The sequence below is a fragment of the Anthonomus grandis genome, chromosome 1 (genome assembly GCF_022605725.1).
Source record: "Anthonomus grandis grandis chromosome 1, icAntGran1.3, whole genome shotgun sequence".
Taxonomy (NCBI): Eukaryota; Metazoa; Arthropoda; class Insecta; order Coleoptera; family Curculionidae; genus Anthonomus; species Anthonomus grandis.
In genome coordinates this window covers 36,510,411-36,532,500 of record NC_065546.1, presented here as the reverse complement: position 1 = coordinate 36,532,500, position 22,090 = coordinate 36,510,411, and the positions used below count along the sequence as shown (strand labels likewise).

At 31.7% G+C, this 22,090-nt stretch overlaps 1 protein-coding gene across 9 annotated transcripts in view; it reads left to right on the top strand.

Moving 5' to 3' along the window:
- LOC126738206 (ankyrin repeat and fibronectin type-III domain-containing protein 1) overlaps nucleotides 1-22,090 on the top strand; it is a 495,291-nt gene that overhangs the window by 443,286 nt on the left and 29,915 nt on the right. For all 9 annotated transcript variants that reach the window (XM_050443423.1, XM_050443433.1, XM_050443477.1 and 6 more), the window contains one exon: nucleotides 10,929-11,007. In XM_050443423.1, the coding sequence (XP_050299380.1) occupies nucleotides 10,929-11,007 (79 nt within the window). The remainder of the gene's footprint in view (nucleotides 1-10,928; nucleotides 11,008-22,090) is intronic.

Sequence of the window (22,090 nt, the reverse complement as noted above, 5' to 3'; positions counted from 1 at the left end):
GTCATAAAAAATAATACTACCCATTAATAGATTAAATTTAAACACGTTAACTATGAAGTAAATAATTGACTCATAGACATAAAAATATAACATATAAAATAGATTAGTATAATACCCAGCTTACATTAATTGATGCCTTAACCTTAAATATCAATAATTACATGTATAGGCAAAAAAGAAAAATGAACTTTAAAATGGTCTAAGAAATATTCCTCTACTATATACACTCACCACTAACATCTTTCTTACCTCTATCTTAAATAACTTATAAGAAACAGTCTTACGAAGAGTCCGTGGAAAGTGGTTAAATATTTGTTTACTCTGGGGATTGGTAACTTTATATTATAAAAGATTCCGACTGAATAACTAAAGAATATTTCTTATGTATCAAGCAAACAGTCTCTAGTATAAATAAAGATTAAAGAGTCAAATTTTGCTGGATAATAAAGTGAGGTTTGCAAGATTCATAATATTTGAGAAGACATAAATGTCTTAGGGCACTTCAACGATTTGTGAACCCAATGAAATGCATAAAATACATACAAAAAATGGTTTGAATGGCAATTGGCGTTGTTCATGCTTGACTGCAGATAGTAAGTCATTTACATAGATTAAAAATAGCAACGGACCAAGAACAGAGTCCTGCGGCATACTTGCTGTGACACTTTTAACTTCTCTGATTTAACATCAGCAGAACGAACCCCTTGAAAAACATCTGACATCGGTCAGACAAAAATGGCTTTAACCCATTTCAAAATCCCGCCTCTAATGCCATACATTTCTATTATTTGCAGCAATATTTTATGTGAGACAAAGTCGAAGGCCTTTGCCATATCGCAAAAGACTGCGGCTGCATCCCTATTATTGAGGCTCTGATGAAGCAGATGAAAAACAGTATCACATGCATTCTTAGCATACTTAAAACCAAAATGAGCTTTATGTAAGAGAGATTTTTTCCTAAGAGTACATTTATCCTATTTTTAACCAGCTTTTCCATAATTTTTGATACTGGATGTAGAGATATAGGTCTGAACTTAGATGGAGTATCCTCTTCTTGCTTAAAAATAAAAATTAATATCGCTTGCTTTAATATAGCTTGCTATCGGAAGTAAAGTAGTGGAGCTTTTCTCCCAGGGTGGTTTTGTGGATCTACACAGCTCCCATAAGACCTATGCTAACGTCCGGCGCTATTGTCTGAACCCATAAAGTGGATCAGGTCACAATTCGTCGAAAACTAGACTATGTTCAAAGAATGGTTTGCCTTAAAATAACCGGAGGTATGAAAATCACATCAAGCGGGCCTTTGAAAGTCACGTTGTATTTAATGATCCTAAAAAAATGAATTTTAAGGAGATCGCCTCTGGCAAGAAGCATCAAACTTACTTTCTATACTAGAGGCTCGAATTGACTCGCCAATTTTTGCTTTCATCAAACCCTACACAATCAACTTAAAGCGCATTTTGTACCAATCGAATGGCAGATATTACTAATATCTATTCAGAAGGTTCCAAATGCTTAAGTGCAAGTGCTTGCACTTAAGCATTTGGCATTGTACTACTCTTAAGATTTCCATGATTTCTTCAGCTGTGATAAGAATTAATTCAAATGACTCACCAGACACACCATTAACAAATGATAGCGGATCAGCTGACTTCTGAACGAGCTGACAGGCAAGTGAGCAGTAAAATTAATTTAGTATATTGGCATTTACCTTAGATCATGCATTTTAGATTTCTTGTTGTGAACAATGTTTCATTTTTCCTTCTGTTTGGGATCATTAGACTCCAGTCTACATTTGTAACATTTAATCTTGATATGTTTTATTGTTTTGTGATAGATTTAGAAGACGCTTTTCATCTCTTAGCAATTCAAGTTTGTTTAGTATTAGGTTTAAGTTTAAGAAAAAAAGATATTAAAGATTGATTGTTATAACACAGTGTTTCTCAATTTATTTTAGAGCAAAACTGAGAGAATGCCTTAAAATTTCTTTTAGAGAATATATGACCATGTTTCTTAGCTATGGATGCTTTCATGAGAAAATGCACTTGACAATAAAATGTGTATTTTAATAACACAATTGGTACCAAATGATCTTAAAAAAAAAGCAGAAAAAGAAGTATGGATCTGTACAATTTGACAACAGTACACCCATTTTAGGAAGGTTGCCAAATTTAGTCATTCAGTCAAGCTTTTTAGAATATCATAATTTAGTTAAGATATAGAATATTTATAGTACAGCAGCTGGCAACAGATTTTTTGGGACAATTTTATTTGATTGTAAATGCTCTTCAACATTCAAATTTTAACAAATGCAAGTCTTGCATGCATATCTGTTGTTTTTGCAAGCAGTCTGCCATGCTTACTGAAATCGTTCTCGGGTAACTCTTTCGATTGTAAATATCTTTTTGCATATGTATAGTTTATACCTTTAAATAGTCAGTAATGTAGATTTTGCATGTACATCTATCGGCAAAGCCAGTCTCGCAACAATTCAAAGTGCTATGCGCACCTATAAGCTATACAGGTTGGCGATTAGAAGACTACACATAGGCATTATAAATGGCAATACCACTTATCCGTGCCTACTTTCACTATTGAGTCTTAAAGCGTTATTTTTTTATTTAATATGTATCATGATGCATTATATCAATATTTATCATGCTGCATTCTATGGCTGTTTATACCACTTTCGAAACAGTTCATTTGATTAAATGGTTTTATGGAGGCAATTCCAAAAAAGACGATTCTTGTGCTAAAATTATTTCAAATGTCATGTCAAATTTTGAGTCATCTTTTGCCTCCAAGAATGTAGAAATTGTCGGGTCAAAGCTCAAGAACCATTTATTGAAGGGTTCAGGAAATGGAACGGTGGGAAGAAATCGTTTGTAGTGCTTTGGTTTTGGATTCAACACGATCGAGCAGAAGTGTTTGAGAGGAACTGGGTATGCACCATAAAACTGTGACGAGTATTTGGAAAAAATATTTTAAATATTCTAAAACTCAGGAGGTATTTCCTAAAGACCACCAGTGGCGAAAAAGGCATTTTGTAAACCATCGTGGAAAAGGCAAATGAAAATGAAAATTTCTTAGAAAATATTTTGTTTTTAGATGTGTCCTCTTTTCCATTGCATGGTAAATACAATCCTTTCATTGTTTGTTACTGGTCTCAATAAAACGAGCACAGAAGTTTTCAGTTCCGTACTCAGTACCCTCAAAAGTTGAATGTTTGAGCTGCTATTTTAGGCGACTATATTATTGAGCCATTTCACACAGTTCTTCCTGCGGTTCAACTCCTCCCTGATATAGACCTGAGTTCAGTCTATTTTCAATAAGATGTCTGTCCTGCTCATTAGTGGGATTGGCAATATTAAATGGCCTCCAAAATCCCCCGATTTGTCACCAAATGACTTTTATTTGTAGGGTTATCTTAACGAGACTATTTATAAATATCGTGACAGTAAGCCAACGAATTTACAAGAGTTGAGAAACAAAATTGTTGAATTTGCCAATTCTATATTGCCTGAAACTCTTTTGGAAGAAATAAACAGCCTTTACGATACGCTAATCTTTTGATTACTTAAAGAAGGAGGTCTTGTTGAACCTTTTATTTAAATAAAAAATTTTTTAGGTTTATTATTTAGATCGAAAAATCCATCGAAAATCATGACATTTGGTATATCTGGTTGTTCGGGAAGTATTTGGATTTCCAGAAGCTTCATAAGAGCAGATTTTTATGTCCTGCAAATTGGGCAGCTAGTCAATGTATATATCAATACTTCATCAATGTTGAGTGTTTTTCTTAGTAATTGATCTAATTAATCACGTTGCTTCCGAAGCTCCATAACTTTTACGTTGTTACCCTTTATTCTATTTTTTTATCAGTAAAAGTAAATATTTTATTTTTTTTATAGGAACTTCAAAGTAGTTTGGGTCTTAAGAACTTCGAATAATAAATTGCTGACCTTGCTCGTCACCAAGATGTTCAACGTTTAGCAAAAAATTTGCAAATTCTTTTGTTTGCTCGTGAAAATATTAAAAAGAAAATTTTTGTCTCCTTCGGCATAAAATGGATTAATATTGTCTAAAAAGCGATTGATTTTATTATTGCTGGTGGTGAATTTACACACTAGAATCTATTAATTAAAAAATGTCTTGCCAACAATTAATTCATTTAATATATGTAAGGTGTACGAGCTCGCGCCTAGCACTTTGAATGCCTGCAAGATTCACTTTGACGACAGATTTAAATACAAGACCTGTATTTTCGGCTATTTACATATATATATTTATCTATGCAATAAAGTATTTACAATCAAATGAGTCACTAGAACGAGTTCAGTTGACATATTAGACTGCATGCAAGACCGACTTCTCCACAGATAAAAATTGCAAGACTTATCTATTTATGTTATTTTACTCAATAACACTAAAATATATAAAGATCAGTCATAACCAAATAGTCCCCGTATTCAAAAACTAAAAGTCACCTTGAAGGAGGGTTGCATGCCCCTTCAGCTACAAGACTCGATTTTTCTTATAGTAAATGACAGTCGGAATAAAACTTGAGATTATGAAGTATAATAAAATCTGGAAATCGAATCTGTCACCACCGTACGAGTACTATAAAATTGAATAGCCAGTCACGGTATTATTCGGTCAAGGGCATTATTGGATTTTTGAGCTTTTGACGTTATCCGTAACCTAAAATGCAGAAAAAGGGTGGAATATTTGCAGAATTTGACAACAGCGCGCCAATCTAACAAGACTACCAAATTTATTGATTAGCTTTTTTAAGCTCATACTAAAATCTAAAATATTTACCATTGATTCGGCCGTGAAAAAAACGTGACAGTGGGGCGAGTTTGGAGGAATTATATAACTTAAACAAATATTTTAATGTTTCAGAGAAAAAAGCGATAATTCTTGTCAAAAAACTTTTTTTTCTTAAATAATTATCTTATCTAATCCGTAACCCATTCTTCTTTTAAAAAAAAGCAGTAAAAGTGTGATTTATTTGCACGATTTGGCAAGAGCGCGCATTTATTAGCAGGCATTTCTTAATAGCTGAGTGGAATGGGGGCAGAAACATATTGCCAATGTTGCCAAACTGATTGACCTCTTCAATTAGATTAGAAAATCATACATTAATTAAAATCTGGAATATTGTCGCTGGCTATAATGTGGCTTGTAGTGGCAGTATTACTAGCTCCCATGTAATACACTTCTTTTAAGGACATTTTAAAAATAAGAGATAATTTTTGTCAAAGAGACTTTTTTTTTATTTGACAATGTTGTAACGTAGACCTTATGCTCTTCTAATAGAGCACCTATTCAGTCAGCATTTTTTGATATTATGGTGGGACAGACAACCAAACTATTAGCAATGTTGCCAAACTGGTTGATTGGTCAGTCCCAGTAAAGTTGTGACATTGTTACTACTTGCTCTCTCTACTTGCTTGGGTAAATTTTTGTTATTGAATTATTGTGTAACATAATCCATAACCTTATGCTCTTCTTAAAAAAAAGCACTAAAAGTGTGACATATGTATTTGCACATTTTCTGAACAGCTCACTTATATCAGCCCGTAGTGCCTAATAATTGAAAAGAGGGTGGCAAACAAAAGATTATCAATGTTGCTAAACTGATTGATCTCTTCAAGTAGACTAGAAAATCGTACTTTAATTAAAATCTGGAATATTTACTATTTATTAGTGAGTCGTAGTAAAGACGTGGCAATTTGTGGTGGTAATTTCAGACCCTATTTTCATCAAATTTACAGAGTGTTTCAAATTCGACCCTCAACATGGGGATCTCGGCATCTATAGGAGATACAAATATTTAATGAGGGCAAAGTTGAGAATTTTTGATATACCGTTTAAAAAAATTAAAAATTCCGAAATGCTCCGAAGATATTCGAAAAAATATGACATTTTGAAAAACTGATTTTATTTTTTTAAAGCTTATTTCTTATCTGATTTTTAAATAACTTGCATTTTTGCATTGACACTTTTCGTGATACATGATGGTGCTTTTAAATTTTTAATACGACGTTTTCTTTTTGCCAATTATCATCAACTTTGTTTTTTCTTATAAACGCCAAATTTTGTTTTTGCATTTTTAAAATCTTTGCAAAATTCCCTTTTTAATAATGTATCATAAGTAATATTTTTTATTTTTAAAAACCTGAATTTTTGGAAAAAACTAAATTTGTCGCAATAGGTCATGCATAAACATACAAGACAATATTTAAACTGTTATTGATAAATGTTACCCATTATAAATACAAGATAAACAGAAATATGAAATGCAATACCGTAGTAGTGCACACAGATTACTTCAGGGTTACATCTTTATTATTTTCGAAACACCTGTAAATATTTCAATAAGACTTATTTACTTAAAAAAAAAAACAGAAAAACTTTATTAACAAATTTATTTCATATCGGGTTTCACACGTGTTGGCAAATAAATAAATAAAAAATTGATTTAACAACAACAAAAAATTATCTTAATATTTTAAGATAATTTTTTGCTAAATTATATTAAGTGCTTTAATTGTTGTTCCTTTGTGCACACAGTTACACTCTTTTCGAATTTTCATAAATACTTACTCAAACATTTAAGCTAAATTGCACTTGTGCCCAGATCGGGGGTTATTTTGGCTCCAAATGCGTTTATTATTTCTATTAAAAATGCCACAGTTGCTAAATGTTCGTTTGTCGTTCCATATCACATTCTTAAGAAATTGGGGTAATTAGTAATTTTTTGCGCTAGCCAGTTAAATACAAAAAAACACACGTCGTTTAGCACCACCAGGATGCAGTTTTTCAGTTAAATGAATTTTAAATTGCTTAAATCCACTTTTTTTAAGTTGTACCCAAACACTTTTATGAGATAATATTTTTTGCCGTGTTGATTTCTCTGGGTTTATATTTATCTACAAAATATTTTTTTTATGTAGCGCAATAAGTAAAAAAATCGCTAATGTATACCTCATTAGGTTTTCTTCAGTTTTTTCATACTGCGGCAAATTTAGTATGTTCCAAAAAATCGAGTTTTTAGAAAAAGAGAAAAAAAAGTCCAGTTCAGAGATCTATTAGAATCTTTGATGTCTCCCAGATGCCGCAGTAACTAGTCCGTGCGCCTATGTCGTATTTATTGTCGCATGATATACATGTTTAAATGGCAAAATTTTATATTGTTTATCTATGAAATCATTTTAAATATATGTAAAACCCCATGTTTTATAGTATTTTTTATTTTTCTTTCGAAAATGTCCATTTTTCGAAAGAAAATATTATCACAAGAAAATAATATAAAAAAATTGACCGCGAACTAAAATCCAAGCATCTTACAAAATATTTGAAACACTTCCAGCATTCACAGACTTGTCACCTCTTTTTAGCCAGTCTATTAAACAAAGATAAAACACCTGCGTTTTGGCGATTAATACTTCAGGCTGTGCAAGTGATTTTGTATCTCTCTCTATCCCACTGATTTTGAAGATTACGGGGCCGTACCTAAATAAATTTTTGGGCTGTTATTGTATTACTTACTCGTCGTGTTTTTAAAGAGATCTTTAAGGATGGGTCTGTCGCCTTTAAAAGTTGGGAGGAGGGTCATGTCAGGGTATTATTATTTGAGGAGTTTTGCCGGTTTTGCTTTTTACACGTTTATGAATGTGGAGAATTTAGAATTTGGCCTGTATTCGTTTAAATTTTTTGCAGTTTTTACTGTGAGGAAGTGTGTTTTTTTTATTTGTGTTTGTGGATTTGTTTTGGTATTATACCTAAATAGCTTAAAATGTTTCGACCCTGGGAAAATAGGCAGGAAAATTTGGCAAATGAAGAGAAAAGTGTTTGTGTGGGCTTATGGAGACCGTGGGTGCACAAGAAAGGCAATAACATTTGTGATGGAAACAATAATAGTGATCTGGACAGTGATTTAGACTTACATAGTTCTGATAGTTCATTTCCTAGTGTTGAGAAAACAAAAAGAAGCAAGGGAAGTAGAAGCTGCAGGGGAAAATCAAGCAGTTTTAAAACGTAATTGTTTAAGTACAGACGCCAAACAAATTTATCTAATTGTCAATAACAATCTAAGGAATGATCCCCAGTTCACAACTGATTGTACTGCTTTGCAAAAAACAACGTTTTTACCAGGGGTTCCCTATCTTTGCCTGTAAAAAAAGGGATTAAAGACAGAATAAAAAGGAAAGATGCAGGACAATCAAAGGGACTTGACACGGATATTACCAAATTGCTAAGGAAAGGTGTGTATTCTAAATACAAAAACAATGAGGTTCTGACCATAGAGATGGTTAAGGACACCTTATCGGCAAGCGACAAACATTTCACAGTCTCAACCTTGCTAAGATACCTGATAAAACTTGGATTTAAGCTTAAGATGGTTAACAAAAGAGCTGCTGTAATGGAATTATCCGGTGGTGTATAGAATATTTGAAGAAAATTAAAGCATTTTGGGAGGAAGAAAGATCCACATATTATGTAGCCGAAACATGGTATAATACATTTATGATTGATGTATGATTTCCATTCTCTGGGAAAAAGTCGTTTTTGCCATAGCAAGAAAACCATATTTTAATTAATTAAACAAGTTTAAAATTTTGTTTTTTACAGCTTACTGCCCCTGTTTGTCCTTCAGCGACACAATAAAGTATATATAATGTAATGCTTTAGTATCCATATGCTGATGTGCGAGATAAAGTTGGAATCCATAGCGACAACAGAGAAACTGTTTCCTTCCTTAATGGAAGAAACTGCTAAAGAACAAAGACAAAAAAACAGAATTAAGAAAATTGTATTAACTCTTTGGACCAGATTCAAAAAGGGTGGTTAAATTTATAAAAGTATTTAGTATCCTCACTGTAGTTTTAGGATCCAGTATACTTAAAATGTAGTGTTTTGTATAAGATTTTTAGTTTTTAGTATAAGCATTTATTTTTATTGATTTTTATCTAATCCCTCCTAATATGCACAATAACTAAATATGAGGCAAACAAATTAATAAATATTACATTTAGAATATAAAGTGTGTGTTTTTTTTTATAAGTAAAACTTGTGTCTTTTACACGCATAAGATATAGACAGCTAGATGATTTTTAATGTAAAAGTTTTAAATAATATACTTCCACTTTTCTGACTACATAATTACTTTTTATCAAAAGAAGTTGGTACTAAATATAGAGATAGGGGTTTTCATGAGTATATTATTATAATAATATATCATAATATGTATTAATTTAAAAAAAAAATAATAAAGGACATTGAATATGGCAGCCAAAATCCCCATTAATAATCACCACCAAGTAAAAATAAATGTCAATATTCTCTCATCACTTGTTATAAACACTCCACTGATGGCGCTAAAAACTAAACTTATTAAATTAAAATTTTTGGTTAAACTCATTTTACGTACTTAAATCTTATAGTTATATTAAATATTATCTTGCTATCAACTATCTTCAATTTCTAACTTAATAAAACTAAATCCAAAAATCCCGAATAATAAAGTTTTAAATACAAATATATTTTAAGGCCGGACCTGTGCAACTTTTCACGCTTGAGTGGCTGTGACTGAGGTCAGACGTCTAACAAAATAGTACGTAGGCGCATGTAGTCAAATTTAACGAATCAAATATATAAATTCTGAAAAAAATGCTTAAAACATTTCATTATTCAATGGAATGATTAAATATCGCTTAGAAGATTACTTTATGACTCTTTTCACATAAAATTTTGCGATTTAAACATGCATGTCATGTGACAATACAAGCAACACCGGCACACGGACTACTCACGGCACATCAAAGATTCTAATAGATCTCTGAACTGAACTATACTTGTAAACGTTAAAAAAGGAATTTTTGCAGAGATTTTAAAAATGTTACATTCCAATATGGCATCCATAAGGAAAAAGAGAGTTAATCATGGTTGGTAAAGGACAAAACGTTGTATTCAAAATGTAAACATCATGTAGCACGAAGAAAGTCGCAATACGAAAGTGCAAATTATTTTAAAATCAGATAAAAAATAAACTCGGAAAAAAACAAAATCGATTTTTTGAAATTTCGTATTTTTTCGAATATATATCTATTTGCTCTCCTTCAAAAAAGCAGTAATTGTGTAAAGCTACATTGTATACCACCAGCCAGAATGTGTTGTTTGCTAGATGGCGAATCTAAAATATAGGACGTTAAAAATTGCATCAAATTTCCTATTTTCCAAATTTCTTCAAAGATACCGTACAATTAGATATATTTGGAACTCTTAAGCGTACATGCAACAGTGCTCGAATTATTATTATTAACATATTCCACTGTTGCCACATTAAAGGATTTTTTCCTACGTGAGAAGATGTTAAAAAGATGAATTTAGTGTATTTGATTATCAGATTTTATTCGTTCTTCTAATTTGATATATTCTCAATAGAGGGCGTGCTGTACTACGGTGTTACGAAACGTTTTAAGTTCAGTTAGCTTCGTAGAACTAAATTCTTATAGGCATTATTTAACTTTTTAATTTTTTGGGAACACAAGGCAATATCCGCTAATCATTTGGCAATATCGCGCTTCAATATGCTCATTGAATCTTGTATCCAATCGGCACAGATCATGTTAGCATTGTTGCCATATGATGCGAGAAGTAAGGGTTTAGTTTAAATGCATTTAATAGCTACATTAAATCAAATATTCAGATTTGTTCTTTCATTAAGGCGTTTAATTAAATTAATTTTACTGATACATGTGAGCTCAAGGCAGTAACGTAATCCTATTGAACTTGTAAAATAAATTAAAATGCACGACCTAATTCCTATTATTATTGATATAAAGTTAGCAATTTATTATATAAAATATGAAACTAATTAAGAAGATTAAAAATATTAATTTTTCAATATTTTGTTGCAGCATTATTTTCGGCCGTGGAATGCGGACATCTGGAGAAAGCAAAAACGATTTTAGAGTCCACAGATGCTGATATCAATAGGTGAGTTTAAGAAATTTTTAGTAAAAAAATCATCCTCTCTCTCCTCGTTTCTTCTGCTTAGATAAAAATTAATGTTTAAATTCGAGGTAAACTCCACAGTCCTCCAAAGGGCTTTTAAAATGATTAAAGAACTCTCCTCGTCTCTGAAAGAATAAACAGGAAAACACATACTGAAAACTCTTACACCTATAAATAACAGCCGCAAATAAATTCTTTTTATTCCTATGAACGTACATAGGGGGTCTCCCGCGATAAATAAATATTTTCCTTTTCCTAGAAAGACAAATGTGCTCCTATACCTCTTAAGAAAACTCCCGGAATAAATCTTTTATTACCTTGACTAGAAAATCGATGTCTAGACTAAAATTGCATTGCCCTTTCGACGAGATTGTTCCTGGTGTTCATTTATCTAGAAAAAAATAACTTTAGGAAGCATCGAGATAATGGCTATGTCACTCCCAATCATATTCCACGTTGCTATTCAGTATTTAGGGAACAATACATTTATTGTTTGACTTCGTTATTCAGGTACAAGAAAGCGTTCAAAGGGGGAGATGATATTATTAATATACTCAATAGGGATGAGTTTATTATCTGTCAGGTTTGATGGACGTAATCGAAGAGAGTAGGTTGATTAAATTATTATTAAAAAGGAGTGAATCTTTTTTAAGGGTTTTTTTGCGAAGAAACTCAATTAACAAATCGAAATATTAATGAAATAAACTTTATTCATGTACACCTTCGTTAAAAGGGACGAAAGACCGTAAATCCGAATATAATGAAAAGCATACATGAAGTATCGCTGAACTCCGCATAGCATCCTATCAAACTATCGGATTTCTCGCTATCAGTTAAAAACTTTTTTAATAAGGGTCTGGAAATATAAGTTTGGAGGGCCATATAAAGGAAAATTTCCCTAAAAAAAGGAAAATTTGAGGATTAGTATTTTCTGTTTTCAGACAATATAGGAACCGTATAGCTAATGTTTTCAGGCCGCCATTTTTTTTATTTTTCGACACAAATTCCAATCTGGAAAACGTCATTTTACTTCTTCCAGATAGTTAAGATATTAAATATGTATATTCAGTAATTTGAAGAAACCTTAATTTTACCATTGAACTTGAAGGCTGGAAATCTCTATCCTATTCCAGATAATTGAAATTAAATATATTTAAGAGCCAGTCTCAATTTTAGCCCAATTCAGATAACTGAGAAAGAGAATATCATTACGTATTTCAAAAAACCTTAACTGTACAAATTGAAGACAATAAATTCTTCATTTCACTTATCTCAGGCAATTGAGAAATAAAATATCAGCTGTCTGGAAAACCCTAATTATACAAATTACAGGCTAGAAATCCCTAATTTCACATTATATACCCCAGGTAGCCTTAAAAAAATCTTATTTAAATATTCTAGATCCCCAAAATCGGATTTTTTTTATTATAGAACAACAAAATACTTAATATTAGTTCCAAACCAATCTCACTTTACTTATTTTAGGCCGTTAAAGAAACATTTTTTTTGGTACCGTTGAATAGATTAAAGTGAGGTTAGCTGGAGGTGAGGAGGTGATTGACAGAACTTCAGTAAATGCATAATTAAACGTCCCCCTGTATATCTAATTTGACGTGTTTTTTTTTTTTTTTTTTTTTAAGAAAGTTATTAAGGGTGGATCGAAATGAAAGCACTGTATAATTGAGAACCAAATATATCTCCAAGAACCTCAATTGTAGTCAAATTCCAGAAAATTGAGTAAGACAATATCGTCACCTGCTTCAAAACACCCTTATTTTACAAATTGCAGGCAAGAAATCCTTCATTTCACTTATCATCCCATAGCAGGCAGTTGAGGAACAAAATATTTCACTTATTCCAGGCTGTTAGGTGGTTAAATACCTTTAAAAGCCTGTGAAAATCTAATTTGATATATTCCAGATCAAGAAAAAAAAGTTTTTTTTTCAAGAACAATAAAATATCGAATTTTAAAAATTCCAGGCGGAAGAAATTTTATTTTATTTATTTCAGGAAGTTGAAAAACCAAATATCTTTAAGTGCCTAGAAAAAAGCTGATTTTATAAATTTTAGGCAAAAGAAAAACATTTTATTTATTCAAGGTAGTTGCGTAGCTACATATCCGTAAATGTCTGAGAAACAGTAAATGATTTAGAAATTCCAGACTGGAAAAACGCATATTAACCAAATATTTTTAACCACCAAAAAAATCAAATTTCACAAATACAAATTCTAATCTGTAAATACTCATTTTATTTATTCAAGGCAGTTCAGTCTTTAAATATTATCAATTACCTGGAAGAAACGTAGTTTCTTTAATACCAGGATAGAAAACCTACATTTTTAATATTCCACGCAAATGAGTAACTAAATATCTGTAAATGTGCGAAAAAAAACAAATTTCACAAATTCTAGGCTAAAAACCTGATTTATCAGACAGTTAAAGAACCAAATACCCAATTTAATAAATTTCAGACTGTAAATGACTCATTTTACTTATTTCAGGCAATGAAGAAATTAATTTTATATGATATTCCAGGTCGGTAAAACCTTTTTTTTTATTCCAGATAGTTGAAAAACTTTGTACTGTATCTCATTTTCTAGTTTTTCATTTATTTATTTATTAACGGTAACCCATTTTACAAAATATAGTAAATTAAACCACAAAACCTTATTAATTAGGTAGGTACTTACTAAAAACTGATATTAATTAATACTATGTATGTAATTATTAATATTTTTTCAACTATCCTCAAGTATTGATGGATTTTATAGTCTAAGAGCTGACTACGTAGGTCGACGGGTCACTCGGTAAACGTGAAATTTTGTTATATACAGGCTCGGTTGTTACTGACATAGCAAGGGGCCGGCAAGGGTAGGGGGTTGAACGTGTAATTTTTTTATGAAAATTTTTTGATTAGGTACAAAGCTGACAATTTGCACTAGTATAGGAGCCGATATTAGAAAATAGGAAAAAAATTGTCAGAAGTCTACGCGGAAGATAAAGGCTCGTCAGAAGTCGGTAATGTTGCAATAATTTTGCCACTAGGTACAATTCTGACATTTTGCATACTTATTATAAAATTCAAATTGAAATTACCTGCAAATCGTCAGAAGTCCAGGTGGAAGAATAACGGAGATATTATTAATAATATGAGTGTCGGCGCTCCACTCCCACCTTCATAATATCTCGTATTTTAATTTTTTTGGCATCAGGTTCACTTCTGACAACATAATTTACAATGTTTGAATATACTATTGCTCAACTGTCAGAAGTAAATTCGGAAGACATTGCTAATTATTAATAAATTAATAATTCAAAAAATGAAAAAAATTAATAATTTTATTTCATTAGAGATTTTAAATATTTATTGAATATTCATATTATTATATGATATTTGAATATACCGTTTTTTATAATAACATAACAATTGTTTTATTTATGCGACTATTACAGCATATATATCTAACACTAACCGCATACTTATACTAATGAATCGCGAATATTAATACTAATTAATCTATATTCTTGCAAACACTAATATTGATCGAAAATAAAATTAGTCTGATCCATATTCCTCCATATCGTCATCAAATTCAAAGTTATCATCGCTGATATATGTGGTTTCGCGATCGTCAGCTGAAAGTACAAATCAGTAATTTAGTTGAATTTATAAATTGACAAAAGTAAATTCAAAATTACCTTCCGACTGTTCACTGTCAGTGAGAATATCTTTGACTGATGGTGCCAATTGTGGTCCTTCAAGCTAATTGAACTCATAATTGGATCCATCCAAAGTCCATCCGCAATTTTCGGCTTCCAATTCATATGGATCAAACAAAGTCGCGTTTGTCCATTTGTTGGAGATAAAATGTGCCCTCTCCATATGTTGACGTGACGTAATTCAACATAGCAAGGTGGGAAGCAAGAAGCATCGAAATTTTTCAATTGTTTTTTTTGAAAGGGCTCATTTATATTTTTTATCGTATAGTTTTGGTGAAATAATTCATATCGGAGTTGATTAACTTTCTCGCATGATTTACCGTACAATTCAATTAAATCAGAATAGTTATTCACGATGGTTGTTAGCATATCTAGATAAATTATTAACTGTTGAAGAAACTCATCCACAACTCGCTGAAGAGTTCAAAAAAGGAATGTTCGGAATAAAAAGGACAGATCATAATTTCTCACGACTCCCTATAGATTTGACATTAGAGCAAACTGTCAATGCTGATGGAGCGAGAAGATTGACAGTCATTACACATTTTACAAATTTGATATCTGCTCGACAGCGATGGTCAAAAAGTCATAGTATAAGATGGACGATTATTTCTCACGTTTATAATGAAAAAGGCATTAAAAGAATTTAAGACACAACAGCCGCTTTAGAAATGAATGAATGAATTCATTCATCGCAGCAGTTAAGCAGAATGTCAATCCATTCAATTGTTCCGAAACGAAAGGAAATTTTTTATTTAATATCAAAACAGGTCGTCGCGCATCGGACTTCATAGCTGATTTTATATTAAATGTAGAAGAAAATGGACGTACTTTACAAAATTCATTTATATCTGAATGTTCACAAGATGATTGTAGATTTAAAGCACCAATTAAACAAAACAAAATTTTCAACTTTGCAAGCTCCAACAACAAACGTAAAGTAACGTAAAGTTTGGTCGAATTTTTAATTGTACGCTGGGAAAGCTAAGAAGTTGCTCCCTTTATAAAAAATAAAACTGTTGTGCTCAATTATATAGAATGTTATACATATCAAGTAAACACAGATGGTAATGTCATTTGTACCAGAAATACCGAATTTTATTGCTCACCACAGAAGAAGCTGACACTAAAATTATCTATCATGCGTTTAAACTTGATTTAAATTCAAATATAGTCATTAAATGTTCCGACACAGATATTCTCGTAATTTTATTAGGTAACTTTCATAAAATTAAATCTAGTAAAAGTATGGAAAAGTATTAAAAAGTATGGATCGAATGTGGTGTTTCCGATAAGCGTCACGTTATTGATATTAATGCGCTACATGAATCCCCTGGATCAGACTTATGCAGAGCACTACCGGGATTTCACGCTTTGACAGGATGCGATTATAATCCCGCATTCTACAGAAAAGGTAAACAACGTCCTTATAAAACGCTCTTTGAATCAATAGCCTATCAAAATGCATTCGCCAATTGAGGAAATACAGGCGCCAATAAAGAGAACACTTTTTCCGTCATTGAATCATTTGTCTGTAACATGTACGGTATTAAATCATGCGAGAAAGTTAATCAACTCCGATATGAATTATTTCACCGAAACTATACGATAAAAAATATAAATGAGCCCTTTCAAAAAAAAATAATTGAAAAATTTCCATGCTTCTTGCTTCCCACCTTGCTACGTTGAATTACGTCACGTCAACATATGGAGAGGGCACATTTTATTTCCAACAAATGGACAAACGCGACTTTGTTTGATCTATATGAATTGGAAGCCGAAAATTGCGGATGGACTTTGGATGGATTCAATTATATGGAGTTCAATTGGTTTGAAGGACCATAATTGCCACCATCAGTCAAAGATATTCTCACTGACAGTGAACAGTCGGAAGGTAATTTTGAATTTACTTTTGTCTTTAATTTATAAATTCAATAAAATTACTGATTTGTACTTTCAGCTGACGATCACAAAACAACATATATCAGCGATGATAACTTTGAATTTGATGGCGATATGGAGGAATATAGATCAGACTAATTTTATTTTCGATCAATATTAGTTTTTTGCAAGAATATAGATTAATTAGTATTAATATTCGCGATTCATTAGTATAAGTATGCGGTTAGTGTTAGATATATATGTTGTAATAGTCATATAAATAAAACAATTGTTATGTTATTATAAAAAACGGTATATTCAAATATCATATAATAATATGAATATTCAATAAATATTTAAAATCTCTAATGAAATAAAATTAATAATTTTTTTTCATTTTTTGAATTATTAATTTATTAATAATTAGCCATGTCTTCCGAATTTACTTCTGACAGTTGAGCAATAGTATGTTCAAACATTGTAAATTATGTTTTCAAATTGTCAGAAGTGAACCTGATGACAAAAAAATTAAAATACGAGATAATATGAAGATGAGAGCGGAGCGCGGACGCTCATATTATTAATAATATCTCCGTTATTCTTCCACCTGAACTTTTGACGACTTGCAGGTAATGTCAATTTGAATTATAAAATAAGTATGCAAAATGTTAGAAGTGTACCTAGTGACAAAATTATTACGAAAATTATTGCAACATTACCGACTTCTGACGACCCTTTATCTTCCGCGTAGACTTCTAACAATTTTTTTCCTATTTTTTAATATCGTCTCCTATTGTCAGCTTTGTACCTAATCAAAAAAATGTCATAAAAAAATACATGTTCAACCCCCCTACCTTCACTTATTCCGTCCAGGGCGAGTTCTGACGGTCTGCCCTTACTTTGTCAGTAACAACTGAGCCTGTATATAACAAAATTTCAAGTTAACCGAGTGACCAGTCCAACCTACGTAGCCAGCTCTCCGTCTATTATGAATTGGACTATACATACTGGGTTAAATATATTGTTCACAGGCTTTGTAATATTAAGGAGAACCTTGACAGTTACAGTCTGTATAACATACCAGAAGAACCTTAAGTTTAAATAAACTAGATCTTAAAAAATGTCCTAACTATTTTCAATTTCTTTAATACATAAAAACAGTCACCAGATTTGGGATGCATCTTCCAGGATAAAACAAACATACGAGAAATGCAAAATCTTAAAAACAAAAAATCTTGAAAACTCATAGTTTTACTTACTCAATGCAGTTAAGTAACCAAATATCATCAGCTGCTTGAAAAAACCCTAATTTTATAAGTTCAAAGCTGGAAAAATGTAATTTTACTTATTTAAGGCAGTAATCAAATACCTTTATGCACTGAAAAACCTCCGAAAAATTAAAAATTTTAACTAAATCCAAGGCAAAAAAAACCTCATTGTTCCGAGCTGTTACAGAATATAATATATCCCAAATTTTGATCTGAAAATCGCTCATTTCCTTTATTTTATTGGCAATTGAATTTCATGTTGAAAAACCTCATTTCAGGCAGTTGAGAAATAAAATCTTTTCAGTTGCATTGAAAAATCCCAATGTTACAAATTACAGGCCGGAAAAGATGTTTTTTCTGGTTCCAGGCATTTGACTAACCAAATTTCTTTTGAATGTGTAGGAAAAAAAATAATTGTATATTTGTATATTATTTGCAAATATACAATAATTTTAGTATATTATTTATTTGTATATAAAAAAATTATCATAAATGATAGACTGGAAAATCTTTTGAAGATCATTTAAAAATGAGAGACTGAACAATAAATTAAATACGTATCAACCAAGAGAGCAAGCGGGTTTTAGTTATGGTCCCATAGACCTCCTACAGGTAATGGAAGCATTAATGGAAAGGGCAAATAAGCACAACATAACACAAGCGTAACAATGATAGATTATAAAAAACCCTTCGACTCAATAGAGATCTCTGATAGGTGATATGACGGCGTCAAGTTCTAGTTTTATGGTTTTAAGTTCAGGTAGTAAAACATCTAATGACACACTAAAGGTGAAAAAACGAAAGTATGACGAATCATGCATTAATCTCGGATTTGTTGATTCCAACGACTCACCTCTTTGTATGTTGTGCAGCAAACTCCTTCCTATTAGTTCGATGGTACCTGCTAAGATGCGCCGACATTTAGAAACTGTACATCCCGACTTCAAAAACAAAAGTAAAGAATTTTTTCTACCTAAAAAAGAACAATTATTAAGAAGCCACGGAGGTATCGTATTTGGTTAGTTACCGCATTGTTCAAGCAGGAGAAGCGCACACTATCGCTGAAAATCTAATAAAACCATGTGTGGTAGACATAACAAAATGTATGCTCGACGAAAAATCTGTAAAGCATCTTTCTACAGTGCCGGTTTCAAACGATACAGTTACGCGCCGAACTGGGGATATCGCAGCAAACATAAAACAAGAACTGGTTTCACGGCTTCAAAATAAGAAATTCGTCTTGCAAATGGATGCCATCTTGCTAGTAATTGTGCGATATCCATATAAACATTCACTCGAAGAAGACTTGCTTATGTGTTCATCGCTGCCTACTAACACAACCGGAGAAGAAATTTTTAACACGATTAACATATTTTTTGAAGAAAACCAACTCGATTGGAATGATTGCATTGATATTTGTACCGATGGAGCCAAGGCAATGACAGGTAGAACAGCAGGAGCAATATCACGAATAAAAATAAAAGCGCCAAATTGTAGTTCCAGCCACTGCATCCTGCCTAGACAATCACTCGCGGTTAAGAAAATGCCACCAAATCTAAAATTGGTTCGTGATGAGTCAGTAAAAATAATTAGTTTTGTCAAGTCACGTCCACTACAATCCCGAGTGTTCTCAATATTATGTGAAGATTTTGGTAGCGATCATAAAACACTATTGCTCCATACTGAAGTGAGATGGTTGTCTCGGGGTAAAACTTTGACAAGACTTTTTGAACTAAGAACAGAATTAGAAGCTTTTCTTACAGATGTTCCTTTTAATTTAAGAGGCCGTTTGTCCGATAAAAGCTAGTTATTTAGACTAACATTTTTAGCAGACATGTTTGGAAAACTTAACGAATTAAACCCGTCACTACAAGGAAAACAGACAACAGTTTTCAATGCTAACAACAAAATAACTGCCTTTAAAAGAAAATAAGATTTTTGGATTACTTGTTTTGGTAAGAGAGAAATCGAAAGCTTTTCATTGCTAAGTGAGTTCCTTAGTAACCATAGTCTTAGTAATACAGAAATATTTCAAAATGAAATATTTGTTGAACTGGTGCAATATCTCAATGATCTGCAAGGGACTTTTGAATCTTACTTTCCTGAAGAACCGAATACAAAACTGAAAATAAACTCATGGATTCAAAACCCTTTTTGATCTAAATTGCAGAAGCCTAAAAATATGTCAAATCAGATCTGTGAATCATTTCTAGAAATGGCATCGGATACAAGCATGGAATTATTGTTCAAAACAATTTCACTAAATGATTTTTGGTGCAGGGTTCGTGATGAATATCCATAACTTCCATCCATAGCTTCTGTGGCAGAAGCTTTGAATGTTCTTTTGCCGTTCCCAACAACGTATTTGTGTGAAACGGGATTTTCAGCATATACAGATACAAAAACAAAATACCGGAATAGACTGGATGCCGAATCAGACATGAGAGTTCAACTTTCTTCTATCAAGCCTGACATTACCCAATGATTGTTGACGAGGAATAAAAAACAATTACATGCCTCGCATTAAATGAACTTAGTGTTATCATTTGCTTACTAACTCACTACTTACTGTATCTATCTTTTTTTGTATGATTATTAATAAACAATTCACATATAACTGCTTTTGCTTTTAGTTTAGAGTTCCGTTAAAAATTTAGTTTTTTAAAAGGGTTCCATCACAAAAAAAAGTTTGAGTTACACTGCTCTAAGCAATGCGAGAATAGATGATAGATATACAAACATATATATGAGAAAGCTATATCACAAATAATGATAACATAGGAAAAAACAAATAAAATAAAAACAAAGAATGAAGTGAGACAAGGAGACTCGATATCCCCTAAACTATTTACAATAGCTATGGACATGCTCTGACATCTAAAGAGGAAGAACAAGGCCCTTAGATAAGTCACCTTAGATGTGGATTATATCACATTGATAGCATCTGACCAAGATGTACTGTAGACTATGATTAAAGAACTAGAGAAATTAGAGCAAATAGGCCCAAAAATCAATACGAACATAACTAGGTACATAACCAATTATTTATTATACATATATTAATTATACATTAGAATCACCATAATATAACCATTAATAACCAACCACTTGAGAAAATAGAATCATATACATATATAAATAGGTTAAAAGATAAAGATAGAGACTGCAGATTTTTCACTCCTTAAATCTGGCATGCCAAATACAATAAAAGCTACAGTTTTCATTATATATGTTCCACCGGTTCTCACGTATGGAACAGAGACCTGGCCGCTAAATAAGAATATTATAAATACATAAGAAGTAACACGGCAAACCATGGAAAAACAAATCCTAAAAATTAAACTACAATACCCCATTTCCAACACAGAAATGTGCACTAAAGTGGCATTAGGAAGGACATAATGGGAGAATTACAGACAATAGATAGATGAGAATGATGATAGTGGTAGAATGATAGTCAGAATAAGCTTGATTGTTTAGAAACACAAACTGCTTATAACAAAGTTATTATAAAAATATTGGATCGATCAGTAAAAGAAAACAAATTGACAAATTTCTTAATATACTTCCACATTTCCAGTAAAAAGGCTTTAGCATAAAATTGAACTTATGTAATAGTCAAATAAGAAAAACTCCTATCCTAAATAATTTATAAGATATGGTTTTTCTAAGCAACAGTAGAAAGTGATTAAATATCTTCTTACTGTGCTACATGATAGAGTTTTGCCTAAGACGTTGTGAGTATTGGCAATTTTATAGTAAATAAAGAAGGGGTGAGGAAGGGTGGAAGTTTACATTTATTGAATAAATGAAGAATATTTTTTATGCATTAAAGAAACAGTCCTAAGTATAAAAATCGACGGAAGTGTTAATATTTGTAAACTGATAAAATACGGCAGACAAGATCCTCTTACCCTAATCAGAAATATCTCATGGCATGCTTTTGCAGTAAAAACACTAAATTGAAACCGATCAGTTGCCCCAAAAACAAACACATTAACGAACCCTCATTGAAGTCTATCGAACTTCAACCTACCATCGATAGCCATTCCCCAAAATATATGTATTTGAATCTATTACAGAAAGAGTGTGTGCGCCCAAGTGCAACATGATCTAAAATTAAAATTTGAAATGTTTGTGTTTCAAACACTAGTGATAATAAATTACATTTGCATCATCTTTTAACATTTTCCAA